The following is a 17,769-nucleotide window of genomic DNA, read 5'->3' as shown; positions in this document are numbered from 1 at the left end:
TTTTGTGGCTTGAAGACTAGAGCAAAAAACAGCTCATGTCAAAAATCACAAACCGAAGCAGATATTTTGTCTCTAGTTACAGTATTTATAAGTATGGTTCCGTTTTGACTAGAAGTACTATTGATCGTCTAACAGCTCTTCTCCTGTTCACAGTCATGGAGAAGCTGTAGTTTATCCCAACGGGCTTGGGGTGGCAGAGGTCTACATCCCAATAAAAGGCAGACAGAGACAGAAGCATTTAAACCCAAACATACATGTTTTTAGACTTTGGAAAAATGCCAGAAAACAGACAGAACCTGCAAACTCCACACAAAAAACTAAAGATGCCAACACACATCTTCCTGCTAAAGAACTTCCATTTTCACTATAATGTAAGACATTATACATACAAATGTAACCAGCCTGGTCCAGGAACTTGTTGAGAACCTGGCTCCCACAAACGCTGGAGAGTTATTCAAGAGACAGGATCACAACAGGGCAAATTGCAATACTTGTTAAGTAGATATTTCATCAAAGAGAGGAAATACTACCAGAAACATTAGCATACACAAAATGTAATAACTTTGAATGAATGATGCGTTTTCCATCCCCTTCAAGCCAAAAATTAATCTCGTCCTCTGCTCTTAATACTGCAGGTAGCTAACACTGCCTATCATGGTAGCGTCTCATTGTAAAGATTCAAGATTGTTTATTGTCAAAATTCAAAACCAGCTCCTGTATGTAAAAACCTATACTGCAACAACGTAATTTCCCCATTGTGGGATAAATAAGTATATCCTATGCTAGCCTATCCTAAAAATAATCATTTTATTAAATTTTTTATTTTATTTTTACATTACAATATACATTAGTTATTTTCAAAACAATGTTTTTTCCTTGAGGACCCCCGGGACATGGCACCCCATTGAGGCTGTGGTCCTCTTACGACCTCTGTTATTTTTACATTTATGTTTCTTCTTAATTAAACAAAGTTGATGCCAAAAACACGTTTGTTATACAAAATGGCGCATCCTGAAGAAACGGTCAGAAAGCGGTTTGATGGTCTGTAAAACAGATAATCTGTGCAAAAATGTTGATCTAAGAATCACCATTACATGTTATGTAGACCACAAGGAAGTGTTTTAAATCATAATATGACCTCTTTAAAACGTATTCAAGGATACAGACATGACTCTTAAGGTCATTGCGCAGGCCTCTTCTGACAAGGTCATAGGCCTCCTCCTTCTTCCCCAGACAGTTCAGAGTGAGACCCTTCATCGCCAGGGTTTCTGGAAAGAACAACAGTATGGTCAAAAACAATGACTTTCCCGCATGTCATCATTACACACATACAGTACATCCCCAATTTGAATATTTACCTCCATGCTCTGCAAACTTGGGGTTGGAAAGTATTTGTTTGCAGAACTTGAGTCCATTTCTGTACTGCTTGTGCTCGTAACATCGCTGTTAAAGAAAGGAGAAAATAAACCTTGAGGTCAAAAGTACACAGAGAACTCTTTACAACTTCAGAGAACAAATTAAAAAGGAAGGCCGGATGAACTAGAAAAGCACTCAGGGGCGGCGTGGCTCGGTTGGTAGATTGGCCGTACCAGCAACTTGAGGGTTCCAGGTTCGACCCCCGCTTGCGCCATCCTAGTCACTGCCATTGTGTCGTTGGGCAAGACACTTTACCCACCTGTTCCGAGTGCCACTCACACTGGTTTAAATGTAAGATAATGGGTTTCACTATGTAAAGCGCTTTGAGTCTTGAGAGAAAAGCGCTATATATAAATATAATTCACTTCACACTCCATTCAGTGTGCAAAGATCTTCGACAGGCCCTACCTAACAATTGTAAAAAAAAATCTGAACCCAGACGGTGATCTATCTTACTACTAATATGACAACATTTTGCTATATCCATAGCGGAACAAAATAAACCTCCTGTCAGCCATCCACTGTCCTAGTCTTTGCATAAACACACAGAAGTTGAAGCTAGGGCTGGGCGATTACATCATTGTGATAGATGATTGTGATTAACTTCAGTTCGTTTACGATGATCAACTTTTAGCATATATTACTTTGATCAAACATGGCGGAAATGTTCTGTTAGAAGATACCGTAGTAGTAAATAGTAGGAATGCATCGATGTTCGATATAATGGAACAATCAGTCTTTACTAACCGTGATCCTGTGTATGTCTGTGAATTTGTTTGTGTGACTGAACTACTACAGGCTACTGGTCCCGACTGGGAGAATAAACTCACCTACTAATTTAGTTTGAAAAAAACCTAGATATTTTTAAATCCAAATAATTTTTAATTAGACTGTCTGTTTGCGCTCTGATTACTACCCTTATTTATTAACATGTACTAAAAACTGCAGACACTTTTTGTTCAAATAATTTTGAGTTTGTGGATAGAAAGGATAGGTGGCGACTTGTCCAGGGTGTACCCCGCCTTCCGCCCGATTGTAGCTGAGATAGGCTCCAGCGCCCCCCCGCGACCCCAAAGGGAATAAGCGGTAGAAAATGGATGGATGGATGGATGGATAGAAACACTTTGTTCCTGAAATTAAACTTGTTATTATGTGTTGGTACACATTATTTTACACTACCTCAAATTTGAACGGAACTTTAATGTACTTTCAATAAATATAAACTACAGTGTTAACCACTTGCCGTTTGCCAAACCACTGGCGAGAAGCACCGACGTATACAAGTAATTATAAAATACAAATTAGAGCTGTGCGGTATAGCAGTGTTATAGTTAATATCGGTATATTTTAGAAAGCGGTAGGCTATATATTTGAGACAATACCGCCATACCTGTATCTTTTAATGTGCCTTTGGTACGGCTGTTTGCGCTTCTCTGCGCCTGACAGACAAACCACACCCCTTTAACCTCTTAAGGCCCAAGCTGTTTGTTTACATTATTTTTTTATTTCTCTTTGCTATTTGGGCTTATTGGACCCTAATTAGAATAAAAACTAAAAATCATCTTTTTATATGATGTACTTAGTCTATAAGTACATCATTGTGACATGCTAATTTTTATTTTTACACTTTTTTTTCCAAATTCCATTGTGTTATATTCTTCTGACACCACCAGATAGCAGTATAAGTGTCCATATGTCGGCATAAGACCCCAATTCAGTAGTGTACACAATTTTGAAAATAAGAGCTAAACGGTGCTGTCCACGCATGTGGCCAATCAGGCCTTTAGAGGTTTTAAAGCACGCTTGAAGCACAATGACGCGCTGCGCATCAAACGGTTTTTTTTGTTTTAAATACGGTGGCGCGGTGTGGAGTTCTCTACTCCTGAGTGATGCAATGCTTTGGTCAGCGACTCCATTTGGTTATTGCTGAGTGACTACAGCTTTATTCAAACATACACCAATTTGCTTGAGAACCTGCTGCTCGCTCAGTGTGTCAAAGTGTTTAGGGACACCTCGGCTTGAAAGTGCCTCTTCCTATATATAGCCTGTGCAGACTAAGGTACTGTAGTATGGTGGCTGAAAAGTAGTTTTAAACAGCCAGCGGATTTTAACCTAACGCAATGAACAAAAACGGCTTTGACATAGTAACAGCAGACTAATTACTTTACAAGAATAAACAACACGTTACTACTTACAACAAAAATAATCTGAGTAGTCTCAACACTGGTTATCTAGCCGTAAAACACTTAGGCAACCTTAAACACTTTGCACGTTATTTTAAGATAACGGTATATACCGTATACCGCCCTCTGGACTAAAAATTCCGCGACTGTGTTGAGGTCAAGGATAAATACTAAATTTGACCAATCTAACTGAGAAATAACTGATCAGCATCGAACTGAGAAATAACTGATCAGCATCGATAAATTGTTTTGTTTTTTCTTCTCTTGCTTTCAAACAGGGGGCAAGAGGTTTTAGTCGTTGCACCGTTCTCAGCAACTGAGCGTGTTTGTTCAATATCAGAATTAAATTATAAGTTGCGCTAAATAGCTATTTTTAAGGATTTATTTTCAGGACCCCAAAAATATAAAAATGTTCGCCGAACCTGACGTGCCAGCAAACTTTGAGGACTTTTATTGCATGTTAAGGGCCTCAAAAAGGATGCCTTTTAACAATTTAACACATACACATTTGAAAAAATATGAATTGGAGGAGTGGTGTCTGATTTTTGGACAAACAACTGGTTCGCATTAAGACACCAACTGCAGATACTGAAATATCCTCATCAGGGCTGTAAGCTTAGCTTTTTCACTAGTAGCACCGGTGTTACTAACTGAAAAGCATTTGTAGTACAGACAAAATTTTAAAGCAATATGAAATTTCTCAAATATCACTCAAACAGGGTTAGGGATGATGTTTGATAAGAAATTATCGAGTTCGAGCCCATTATCGAATCCTCTTATCGAACCGATTCCTTATTGATTCTCTTATCGAATCCAGATAGGTTGTTGTATATGGGAAAAAAAACAATATTTGGTTTAACAAAAGCTCACTTTTATTTTATAAGAAAAAAAACAAAAAACAAATAATAATATTGACTGTTACCCCACCTAAAAAAAAAAAAAAAATATATATATATATATATATATATATTTATTGACTGTTACCCAAAGTATATTAAGTGGGATTTTTCAGAAAAACAAATATATACAGTAACACAAAAACAACCTGTCTCTGTGATCACTATAGGTGTATAAATAATAATAGTGTTAAATAAAATCAGTCCCTTGGGCACAAAACTGAAAATAATACAGCTCTCCAAAAAGTGCACTTCTGCTGCTATTGGAACATACTAACTACACACACACACTATGACACTAAGAACACCACAGTCATCAATCAACAATTCTTCCCCCCTCACATGAGAGCAAAGCCTGGCAATAATTGCCTGTTCTGCCCTCACTATACAGTACGTGTTGAGGTTATACAGCTTGGCAGACAGCTAACAAACAATCCAAAGCAGATTAATCTATTTAGGCTCTTTATTGTTGTTGATCGTGCTTTGTCTTTTCCTACCTTTACTTTTGTCTTGCACTGGACTCTTATTTTTATTTTTTTAAACTGAAATACACACAATGACAAATGTTTAAGCTATGTGATTCAATTAACATACTGAAATGTAATACACAATATTTACATATTAGCTTCACCCAAATATACAGTACTATTATCAAACAAATACTTCTGAGTGTTGAAACTATTTCGATGGTGGAAATATACAACTGGCATCCATTTTAAGTCCTCAAAACATCCATTGAAACATCCATCCATCCATCCATTTTCTACCGCTTATTCCCTTTGGGGTTGCGGGGGGCGCTGGAGCCTATCTCAGCTACAATCGGGCGGAAGTCGGGGTACACCCTGGACAAGTCGCCACCTCATCGCAGGGCCAACACAGATACAGACAACATTCACACTCACATCCACACATTAGGGCCAATTTAGTGTTGCCAATCAACTTATCCCCAGGTTCCATTGAAACAGTGCACAAAAATTGTTTTTCAATAAACATCTTAGTATCAAACTTAACCACTTTCCACCTTAATATTGAGTTACATAAAACAGTTTACTTACAGACTTATCTTTTCCAAGGCTTGTAAGAGCTACATAAAACAGTTTACTTACAGACTTATCTTTTCCAAGGCTTGTAAGAGCTAACACAACTTGTCTACTTCTCAATTGTCTCAACCCGGAAGTGCCCAAACTAATGGCGCGTAGTATTTTCATATCGCCACAAGGTGTCAGTAAGAGTCTACAATCAAATGGGCATAACATTGCAGGTTCCACAGGGCATTTCCTGTACGTGGGAAGGGATTCGTTCCCAGGGATTCGAATAAAGAACCAACTCTTTTTCTTTACTATAGCGGCCTCGATAACGGGAACCGGTTCTCAAAAAGGGATTTGAGTCCATGGAATCGATTCTTTTCTTATCGAACAACCGGGAGAACCGATTTCGAACATCATCCCTAAACAGGGTACACGTGTACACTCATACATATAAACACATTGCCATCATAAGGCCTTCTGTATTGCTGTATTAAACACAGAACATGTGCTATAAATGGAAATATCCGTTGACAAAACTAATTATCTCCACCATGCCTTGATTTTAAATTTTCGGGACTGATGGGGATCTCAAATACACAAAAACAAGTACCACCAAGTAAGAAGCGTATGTTTTGCATAATAGGATCCCAATTTAAGAAGTGTTTTGGAGTAAGAAAAAAGGGCTATGAAAATCATTTAAAAAGTAAAATATACTCTCCAATCTTCTTGGAAAAAAAATCTTTAGCTATACTCAATTCTTCAGCTAACAAAAACAAAAGAACATGTGAAAATAAGTGCCTTGGTTTAAGAGGACATGTTTAAACAGCAGCAGTAACATGAAAATAATTAACTTTTAACTTGGGCTGGGCGATATGGCCGTTTTTTTTATGTTGATCGATAGCGATAATTTTTTATACTTTTTAATGACTTATTCAGGACTGCAACAATTTGTCAGTTTAGTCAACGTCATCGATGACGTAAATACATTGACGTCAATTGCCCTGCGTCGGCACATTGAGCAAAAATGGCCGCGTGCGGAAGTAAACATGCAGATGGAGGAAACAAGGCTTTTAAGGGTAAAAAAGCTAGTAAATCCAAAGTCTGGGAATATTTTGACTACAACGCAAACACGGTGCTCTGTAAACTTTGCATACTAGAAATGGCTTTTCCCAGCGGCACCACTGCAATGAACGGCATTGTGGGGTGATTGTGCAGGACAGTGGAGGAGGACGTAAAATGGCTCCATAAGTAATTTACTCCTTAATCCCAACATCACGCATTTAAAGTTCAAGACACAAGAAAGTTAGTGTTTGTTTTATTTTTACATGTTCTATGCCTGTATTACCACAACCGGGTACCGGTTAATATTTCGGCAAGTTGGCTTTTTCCTACTGTCACTTTCCAGTCTGCCAGCTGCGTTTAAAAAAGTAATAACATGGGTTGGTTATCACCGTTAGATTTTGTTAGACTCAAGAAATTATTTGAATTAGTTTTCCTTATGTTAGAAAACAAGGCTCAAAGTCAAACTGTATGGTAGTTTACACGGATTTCATGCTAAGTCAGTTTTGTGAGTCTCATCAGTTGTCATGCTTTTACATACATTGTAGTATGCATGTTTACTTAATTTCAGTACTTTTTATAACAATTTAATGCATTTATGGCAAGCACAGTTGTGTGACATGGAGCTAATGCATATATTAAATAAGCTTCTGATTTACCGCTATTTTAAATACTTGTTTGTTTTTCAAAACAAGATGGGGTACCCTGAATTAAGTTGCACATCTAAGCTATTAACTGTACTTCCTCACAGCATACTGACTGATGGTCAAGAGATGAGACTCCTTGCCATTGTTGGTGGAGAAGGCGTTCGTGAAATTATAACATATCATTTAGGAATACCGTATTTTTCGGATTATAAATCACTCCGGAGTATACGTCGCACCGGCCGAAAATGCATAATAAAGAAGGAAAAAAACATATATACATCGCACTCGAGTATAAGTCGCATTTTTGGGGGAAATTTATTTGATAAAACCCAACACCAAGAATAGACATTTGAAAGGCAATTTAAAATAAATAAAGAATAGTGAACAACAAGCTGAATAAGTGTACGTTATATGATGCATAAATAACCAACTGAGAATGTGCCTGGTATGTTAACGTAACATATTATGGTAAGTCATTTAAATAACTACAACATATAGAACATGCTATACGTTTACCAAACAATCTGTCACTCCTGATCGCTAAATCCGATGAAATCGTCTTCCTCGTTGTCGCTCCTGGTATGCGCCGCTAGCATCCTTTCTTTCTGCTGCTCAATCGCCGTTTTCTGCTGCATATTTCACTACGTCCAGCTTGTAATCTGCAGTATATGATTTCCTTTTCGGTGCCATTTTTGTTCAGCCCTTCTCAGTTTTTATAAGTTACCGCCAATGTTGAAATGGTTCATTTTAATAGCTACGGCAGTAGCATATTGCAGTTAGCATCCCATGACCCACAATGCACTTCTGCCATGACCCTCCCCGCCGAATTCTTATTGGTTGATGTGTGTGTGACGATTGCTGACGTGGGTGTGACGATTGCTGACATTTGCTTCGTCTCTTCTGTGAATTAGATAAAAAATATTATTTGATATTTTACGGTAATGTGTTAATTTCACACATAAGTCGCTCCGGAGTATATGTCGCACCCACGGCCAAACTATGAAAAAAACTGCGACTTATAATCCGAAAAATACGGTACACACTTCCCACCGCAGAGAAAAAATATGAAACCACTATTGAGAAAGTGAGAGTGGAATTTAAAAATGCATCAAAAATTACACTCACTTTAGATGTTTGGACAAGTCTTGCCACAGAGGCATATCTGGAGTCACATGCCACATTGCTAATCAAATTGGTTTGAACCTTGATTCATACACACTTACCACAATGCCACTTAACGAGCAACATTCAGCAGAAAATATTGCTGGTTGAGTGGAAAAGGTGGCAGAAATGTTTGGTATTTCTCAAAAAAACGCACTGGGTGTTATTCAAGATAACGCTTTGAATGTAGTGGCCGCTCTCAGGATCTTGGAAGGGAGGCATGCAGCAGTGTGCTGGCCATACCCTTCAACTAGTTGTGAACAGCACCCCAAAAGAGGGTCTCGAAATAAGAAAAGCACTTAGGGCTGGCTGCTGGGAGCCTTGTGGAACTTAAAAAAAAAAAAGAAAAAAAAAAAGGGACTTGGCCACTATAAAATACTGAGACTACTATGACCTTGATGAATGACAACATCCATAGACATGTTTTTTTTTACATTTGCTTACAATAAATACCTATACAAATATAACACGTGGGAAATTACTTCGTAAAATTTGTTGCACACCTACTTAAAAAAACCAACACAGATTTATTGAAAAAATTATCAATAAATTAGTCAATTTGAGAAATAATAGTTTGATGTCGCTCTAAATTTGAGAAATAGTTTGATGCAGCTCTAGACTTATTTAAAGTGCAACTGCACTTCAAAAAAAATGTTTTGCCAACCCTCACAATCATTATGAGAGACAAGACCACACACATTTTTAAAAAAGATTTTAAAGATCAGAAAAAATGCTTGCAAGATGCTGCTAATGGGAGTCATCGTTGTAGCCTTCAAATGTCTCTAAAACAACTTCAAAGCCCTCCGTCAATGTTTTATATACACACTGCAAATCTCTCTATCAGGGGTGCCCATTACGTCGATCGCGAGCCACCGGTCGATCGCGGAGGATGTGTCAGTGCTCGCCAGCCAGGGATTAAAAAAAAAAAAAAAAAAAAAAAAAAAAAAAACCTAAAAATGAGCGCTCATCAATCTTTACCAATACGTCACTTTGACATTCACGGCACTCGATGGTCTTGTGAGATTATTAAGAAAAAGTAAGTTGCGAAACACTTTTTATTTCAACAGACTCTCACGCCGTACCTGCCGTCAAAACTCTCAAGACCGACTGCACAGTTCCTATCTTCATAACAAAAGCGCTGCTTCATCCTGCCTGCGCAAACAAAATAAGAGTCTCAGAAAGCTGGCGTGCACAAGCTAGCAAGACACGGAGTTTGCCGTCAATATATTTCTTGTAAAGTGTGTAAAAACGAGTATGGAAGCTGGAGAAATAAGATGCCAAAAACCAACCACTTTCATGTGGTATTTTTTTCTCTCCATTTGAAAATGTGGACATTATCATCACCACTGTCTGATCCCAATCAATGCAAGTCATCAGAATCAGGTAATACACAAACTTATTTTCTTGTCTTCATGAAAGAAAGGAATCTATACATGTTAAACTACTACGGATAATTTAAACAAAAACTTGTCAAAACAGCCCAATACTTATAATATGGGCTTTTTAAACATAAGATCATTGTCTCCCAAAACGTTATTAGTTAATGAGGTCATTAGAGACAACAATCTTAACGTCATTGGTCTTAGCGAAACCTGGCTCAAACCAGACGATTTTTTTTGCGCTAAATGAGGCATCTCCTCCTAACTATACGAATGCGCATATTGCCCGTCCCCTTAAAAGGGGTGGGGGGGTCGCACTAATATACAATGAAAACTTTAACCTTACCCCTAACCTAAATAATAAATACAAATCGTTTGAGGTGCTTACTATGAGGTCTGTCGCACCGCTGCCTCTCGATATGGCTGTTATCTACCGCCCCCCAGGGCCCTACTCGGACTTTATTAATGAATTCTCAGAGTTCGTTGCTGATCTAGTGACGCACGCAGACAATATAATCATAATGGGGGACTTTAATATCCATATGAATACCCCATCGGACCCTCAGTGCGTGGCGCTCCAGACTATAATTGATAGCTGTGGTCTTACACAAATAATAAATGAACCTATGCATCGCAACGGCAATACGATAGATCTAGTGCTGGTCAGGGGTGTCACCACCTCCAAAGTTATGGTACTCCCGTATACTAAAGTAATGTCCGATCATTACCTTATAAAATTCGAAGTTCTGACTCATTGTCAACAAACTAATAATAATAATAACTGCTATAGCAGCCGCAACATTAATGCTGCCACAACGATGACTCTTGCTGACCTACTGCCTTCGGTAATGGCACCATTTCCAAATTATGTCGGCTCTATTGATAACCTCACTAACAACTTTGACAATGCCCTGCGCAAAACCATTGATAGTATAGCACCGCTAAAACAAAAAAGGGCCCCTAAAAGGCGCACCCCATGGTTTACAGAAGAAACCAGAGCTCATAAATTATCATGTAGAAAGTTGGAACGCAAATGGCGCGCGACCAAGCTTGAGGTTTTCCATCAAGCATGGAGTGATAGTTTAATATTGTATAAACGCATGCTTACCTTAGCTAAAGCTAAATATTACTCAAATCTCATCCGCCTCAACAAAAACGACCCTAAATTTTTGTTTAGTACAGTAGCATCGCTAACCCAACAAGGGACTCCCCCCAATAGCTCCACCCACTCGGCAGATGACTTTATGAATTTCTTTAATAAGAAAATTGAACTCATTAGAAAGAAGATTAAAGACAACGCATCCCAGCTACAACTGGGTTCTATGAACACAGATACAACTGTATCTACGACGGATACTGCAATACAAAATAGTCTCTCTCTTTTTGATGAAATAACATTAGAGGAACTATTACAGCGTGTAAGTGGGATAAAACAAACATGTTTACTTGACCCACTTCCTGGGAAACTTATCAAGGAGCTTTTTGTATTATTAGGTCAATCAGTGCTAAATATTATAAACTTATCACTTTCCTCTGGCACTGTTCCCCTAGCATTCAAGAAAGCGGTTATTCATCCTCTGCTCAAAAGACCTAACCTTGATCCTGACCTCATGGTAAACTACCGACCGGTGTCCCACCTTCCCTTTATTTCGAAAATCCTCGAAAGAATTGTCGCACAGCAGCTAAATGAACACTTAGTGTCTAACAATCTCTGTGAACCTTTTCAATCCGGTTTCAGGGAAAATCACTCTACGGAGACAGCCCTCGCAAAAATGACTAATGATCTACTGCTAACGATGGATTCTGATGCGTCATCTATGTTGCTGCTTCTTGATCTTAGCGCTGCTTTCGATACCGTCGATCATAATATTTTATTAGAGCGTATCAAAACACGTATTGGTATGTCAGACTTAGCTTTGTCGTGGTTTAACTCTTATCTTACTGACAGGATGCAATGCGTCTCCCATAATAATGTGACCTCGGACTATGTTAAGGTAACGTGCGGAGTTCCTCAGGGTTCGGTTCTTGGCCCTGCACTCTTTAGTATTTACATGCTGCCGCTAGGCGACATCATACGCAAATACGGTGTTAGCTTTCATTGTTATGCTGATGACACCCAACTCTACATGCCCCTAAAGCTGACCAACACGCCGGATTGTAGTCAGCTGGAGGCGTGTCTTAATGAAATTAAACAATGGATGTCCGCTAACTTCTTGCAACTCAACGCCAAGAAAACGGAAATGCTGATTATCGGTCCTGCTAAACACCGACATTTATTTAATAATACCACCTTAACATTTGACAACCAAACAATTACACAAGGCGAATCAGTAAAGAATCTGGGTATTATTTTCGACCCAACTCTCTCCTTTGAGTCACACATTAAGAGTGTTACTAAAACGGCCTTCTTTCATCTCCGCAATATCGCTAAAATTCGTTCTATTTTATCCACTAGCGACGCTGAGATCATTATTCATGCGTTCGTTACGTCTCGTCTCGACTACTGTAACGTATTATTTTCGGGTCTCCCTATGTCTAGCATTAAAAGATTACAATTGGTACAAAATGCGGCTGCTAGACTTTTGACAAGAACAAGAAAGTTTGATCATATTACGCCTATACTGGCTCACCTGCACTGGCTTCCTGTGCACTTAAGATGTGACTTTAAGGTTTTACTACTTACGTATAAAATACTACACGGTCTAGCTCCGTCCTATCTTGTCGATTGCATTGTACCATATGTCCCGGCAAGAAATTTGCGTTCAAAGAACTCCGGCTTATTAGTGATTCCCAGAGCCCAAAAAAAGTCTGCGGGCTATAGAGCGTTTTCTATTCGGGCTCCAGTACTATGGAATGCCCTCCCGGTAACAATTAGAGATGCTACCTCAGTAGAAGCATTTAAGTCCCATCTTAAAACTCATTTGTATACTCTAGCCTTTAAATAGCCCCCCTGTTAGACCAGTTGATCTGCCGTTTCTTTTCTTTTCTCCTCTGCTCCCCTTTTCCTTGAGGGGGGGGGCACAGGTCCGGTGGCCATGGATGAAGTGCTGGCTGTCCAGAGTCGGGACCCGGGGTGGACCGCTCGCCTGTGCATCGGCTGAGAACATCTCTGCGCTGCTGACCCGTCTCCGCTCGGGATGGTGTCCTGCTGGCCCCACTATGGACTGGACTCTTACTATTATGTTGGATCCACTATGGACTGGACTCTCACAATATTATGTCAGACCCACTCGACATCCATTGCTTTCGGTCTCCCCTAGGGGGGGGGTTACCCACATATGCGGTCCTCTCCAAGGTTTCTCATAGTCATTCACATCGACGTCCCACTGGGGTGAGTTTTTCCTTGCCCTTATGTGGGCTTTGTACCGAGGATGTCGTTGCGGCTTGTGCAGCCCTTTGAGACACTTGTGATTTAGGGCTATATAAATAAAGATTGATTGATTGATTGATTGATTGATTGATTGATAAACATGCTTTTATTATCATTAAACACCTTTAACTTATTAACAAAAACGTCTCTTTCATAAATAAATGAATATAAATGATATATATGAATGAGGTAGATCCCCTCGACTTGGTCAATTGAAAAGTAGCTCGCCTGCAGAAAAAGTGTGAGCACCCCTACTCTATATAATGTAGTAACAGACGCGATCAAAAAAATATGTAATATGTACAATATTTACCGTGTTTTGGTCATTTTATGCACAGCCGAAACTAGTTCTTCGGCGCATTTATTTCCTTTTCCGTAGCAGCGTTCTTCCGACTTACCGCAACAAATATGTTCCTACTCCCTGTTTTCTAATCATGGCAGACTTGGTATAAGACAACAAAGACGACTATTTTTGGATAAACGAGGATTCACAACCTTATCTTTTTGAAACCTAATATATGGAGTAGGGCTGGGCGATATATCGATATACTCGATATATCGCAGGGTTGTCTCTGTGCGATATAGAAAATTACTATATCGTGATATTCGAGTATACGTTCTCACGCAGTTGCTTTTAGCTGCGGGGCATTAAACTGCAGAAGTTTCTCACTCTTTCCTGTCTCTCCTTCTCACAGACACTTAAACCAAGCGCACCTTTTTACATACGTCACATACTGTCACGTGAGCAACGTCACACGCTCCCGCGGAGCAGACAGAGCGACATGGTAACGTTAGCTGTGATGCTAACAGGTAACGGTGTGGTTTGAGTGGTAATACGAGAGAAAGAAGGTGCGAATCTGGTAACAAATGGAGGAATAATTCCCAAGAAAAACAGCACGGGGCCCATCGTCTGACGGTGGGTTGGCTTCAAGCGGGAAAATGTCTTTACATGTCAACATCTCCGTTCGGTGCCACACCAACTAAATGCCGAAGCAACTATTTCCACATCAACACCGTAGGACATATACTATTTGATACGCAGCTCATTTTTATGTGACACTTATTGAAATATCTTATGTGTCATCATGCACAAAAGTGCGCTTTATTTGTTTTAAACTATTGTAATGGCGTTCTGTACAAAAAGTGCACTTTAATTTAGTGTTGTTTTGATATGTCATCTTAGTGACATCATTCACAAAAGTGCACTTATAGCTTGTTTTAAAATGTCTCTGACAATCTTGCACTTTCTGTTTTGGAAATTACATGAATGTTTGTGCCACTGCTTAATAACTGTTTAATAAATACAGTTTTGCTAAATTGACTTAGTTGTGATTTCTCTCTCTGCATGAAAGTTTAAAAGTAGCCTATATTAATGCAGTATGAACAAGAATGTTTTAATGTAGACTAGGGATGATGTTTGATAAGAAATTATCGAGTTTGAGCCTATTATCGAATCCTCTTATCGAACCGATTCCTTGTCGATTCTCTTATCGAGTCCAGATAGGTTGTTGTATTTGGAAAAAAAACACAATATTTGGTTTAACAAAAGCTCACTTTTATTATTTAAGAAAAAAATAAAATCTAATAAATAAATAAATATTGACTGTTACCCCCCTAAAAAAATAAAATAAAATAAATAAATATTGACTGTTGTTACCCAAAGTATATTAAGTGGGATTTTTCAGAAAAACAAATATACACAGTAACACAAAAACAACCTGTCTCTGTGATCACTATAAGTGTATAAATAATAATATAGTGTTAAATAAAATCAGTCCCTTGGGCATAAAACTGAAAATAATACAGCTCTCCAAAAAGTGCAATTCTGCTGCTATTTGACATACCGTATTTTCCGCACTATAAGGCGCACCTAAAAACCACAAATTTTCTCAAAAGCTGACAGTGCGCCTTATAATCCGGTGCGCCTTATATATGGGTTAATATTACTATTAATTTTCATAAAGTTTAGGTCTCGCAACTACGGTAAACAGCCGCCATCTTTTTTCCCCGTAGAAGAAGCGCGCGGTGCATGCTGGGATATGTGACGTTTCATTTCCATTTGTGTGTTTATGTAAAGACCCCAAAATGGCTCCTATTAAGTGTGTTGTCTGTCTAATTATAAATAATGCAGACGAGGCGTGTTAACTGAGTTCTCAACGTTTACTCACAGCGTGCTCATAACCACATTCTAACTGCCAGCACATACAACAACGCTTCTCAGGGCTACCGCGCATGCTCGTCACTATCGTTGCATGCTGGGTAGTGTAGTTGTTATATTTGCTAGCTCATAACATCACATTAAGAGACACGCTTACTCGCCGTCATTCCGGGTGGATTGACAAAAGACCTCCAGCCGCTAGATATTGGTGTCAACAGGGCATTCGAAGCTAGACTGCTAACTGCGTGGGAACAGTGGATGACAGAAGGCGAACACACGTGACGTTCACCAAGACAGGGAGACAGCGCCGGACGACATACGCCAACATCTGCCAGTGGATCGTAAATGCCTGGGCAGATATTTCGGTCACAACTGTGGTCCGAGCTTTCCGGAAGGCAGGATTCACAGAACTGCTGGACAACAGCGACACTGACTCCGATTACTTCGACGAGACGGAGCCGGCCATTTTGGATCCCACATTCGCCCAACTTTTCAATTCGGACACCGAAGGAGAATAATTAGAGGGATTTATGAATGAAGAATAACTTCAGAAAGTGAGCGTTATGTTTATTTTGTGTGTTGTGACATTAACGTTCGAGCAACATTATGTTGCTATTGCTCTGCACTATTTTGAATTTTACTATGTTTGTGATTGCACATTTGCGTACATTTTGGGAGTGAACAGAGTTGTTAGAACGCTGGTTTTTAATATATTATTAAAGTTTGACTGACCCATCTGACTGTTTTTTTGACATTCCTTTAGCGCAGTTAGATGCGGCTTACAACACGGGGCGGCTTATAGGTGGACAAAGTTTTGAAATATGCCGTTCATTGAAGGCGCGGCTTATAACCCAGGGCGCCTTATGGTGCGGAAAATACGGTAACTGTTTGTTATGATGCTTTGACATTTTTGCACTTTATTTCTTTATTGAAAGAAAATTCTATGAAGAGAAAAGTTATTTGCAAATGTGGTTACAATGCTAAAAAATGAAAAGTTAAAGCTAAAAAAAGAAATACACTTTATTGAGTTAACATTATTTCTTTATAGGGGGATGTGATGTTATGAGCTAGGGAAAATAACAACTACACTACCCAGCATGCAACGAGAGTGATGAGCATGCGCGGTAGCCCCAAAAAGTGTTGTTGCATGTCGCTGTGAAAGTCGCTGTGAATGTAAACGTCAAGAACTCAGCCAACACGCCTCGTCTGCATTATTTATAATTAGACAGACAACACATATACAGTGTGATTTTGTTTTGTTTACAAGGAAAGAAAGTTAAAAAAAGGGAGATCATGTCATATATGTTGTATATATATGTATGTGCTGCGGTTGCTTTAAGAACGTTGCGACAGCTGCCGTAAAGGAGGTGCGTTGCTAGCCTGGTTGCTATGTTTCCGGTTGGTCGTAAAAGTGTTCGTCATGTGTTTGTACCCTGCTGAAATCTCTCAGTAAAGTTATTCATTGGATTATACCTTTTGTTTTGAACTTTATTACACCTTGGAGCGCTTTTTCCGGTCCATTGTTTTCCTGCTTTCGCTATTTGCGCCTAATGACTGAGCTATGTGACGTCATTTCTTGTGATGTCACACAGAGCATTTCTGGTCGGGACGGTATTCGTTACCAGGGATTCGAATAAAGAACCAACTCTTTTTCTTTACTATAGTGGTCTTGATAACGGGTACCGGTTCTTAAAAAGGGATTCGAGTCCGAGGACTGGGTTTTTTTCTTATTGAACAACCGGGAAAACCGGTTTCGAGTATCATCCCTAATGTAGACACATAGAATCATCATACTGCTGTGATTATATGCATCAAGTGTTCATTCAAAGCTAAAGCAAAATATCGAGATATATATCGTGTATCGCGATATGGCCTAAAAATATCGAGATATTTAAAAAATGCCATATCGCCCAGCCCTAATATGGAGGATGAACTACTGAAGAAGAAGTAGGCCAAAACTCTGGAGCAAATGGAAGCCGAGAGTGCGACAAGGTCACGCTGCAAATCTGGAACTTTTAAGCCAAGCTATGCTATGTCAATTGGAAACGTCCCCACTCAGCTTGACCACACGGACAACGGTCTGTGGAGTGAGTCACTACACCACTGATAATGATACATGCAGCACAACACCGTACACTACAGTGCAAGCTGTGTACAAACAAAACATGAAATGCAGGCTAATACTTTACAGATACTGTAAATTAGGGCTGCAACTAACGATTACTTTGATAATCGATTAATTTGTCGATTGTTGCTTAAATTATTCGATCAATAATCGGATAAAAGAGACAAACTACATTTCTATCCTTTCCAGTACTTTATTGAGAAGAAAAAAACAGCATACTGGCACCATACTTATTTTGATTATTGTTTCTCAGCTGTTTGTACATGTTGCAGTTTATAAATAAAGGTTTATAAAAAATAAAAAAAATTAAAAAATAAAAAATAATAAAAAATTGCCTCAGCGCATGC

The 17,769-nt window shown here is 39.0% G+C and overlaps 1 protein-coding gene across 1 annotated transcript in view; it reads right to left on the bottom strand.

The window, feature by feature from the left end:
• naa15b (N-alpha-acetyltransferase 15, NatA auxiliary subunit b) overlaps positions 1-17,769 on the bottom strand; it is a 66,862-nt gene that overhangs the window by 35,051 nt on the left and 14,042 nt on the right. The window contains exons 2-3 of the mRNA XM_061977104.1: positions 1,359-1,443; positions 1,164-1,268 (exon numbers count right to left, since the gene is read on the bottom strand). Coding sequence (XP_061833088.1) covers positions 1,164-1,268; positions 1,359-1,443 — 190 coding nt within the window. The remainder of the gene's footprint in view (positions 1-1,163; positions 1,269-1,358; positions 1,444-17,769) is intronic.

The sequence above is a fragment of the Nerophis lumbriciformis genome, linkage group LG16 (assembly GCF_033978685.3).
Source record: "Nerophis lumbriciformis linkage group LG16, RoL_Nlum_v2.1, whole genome shotgun sequence".
Lineage (NCBI taxonomy): Eukaryota > Metazoa > Chordata > Actinopteri > Syngnathiformes > Syngnathidae > Nerophis > Nerophis lumbriciformis.
The sequence above is the reverse complement of the archived record's forward strand: the minus strand, read 5'-3'. Positions and strand labels throughout refer to the sequence as shown.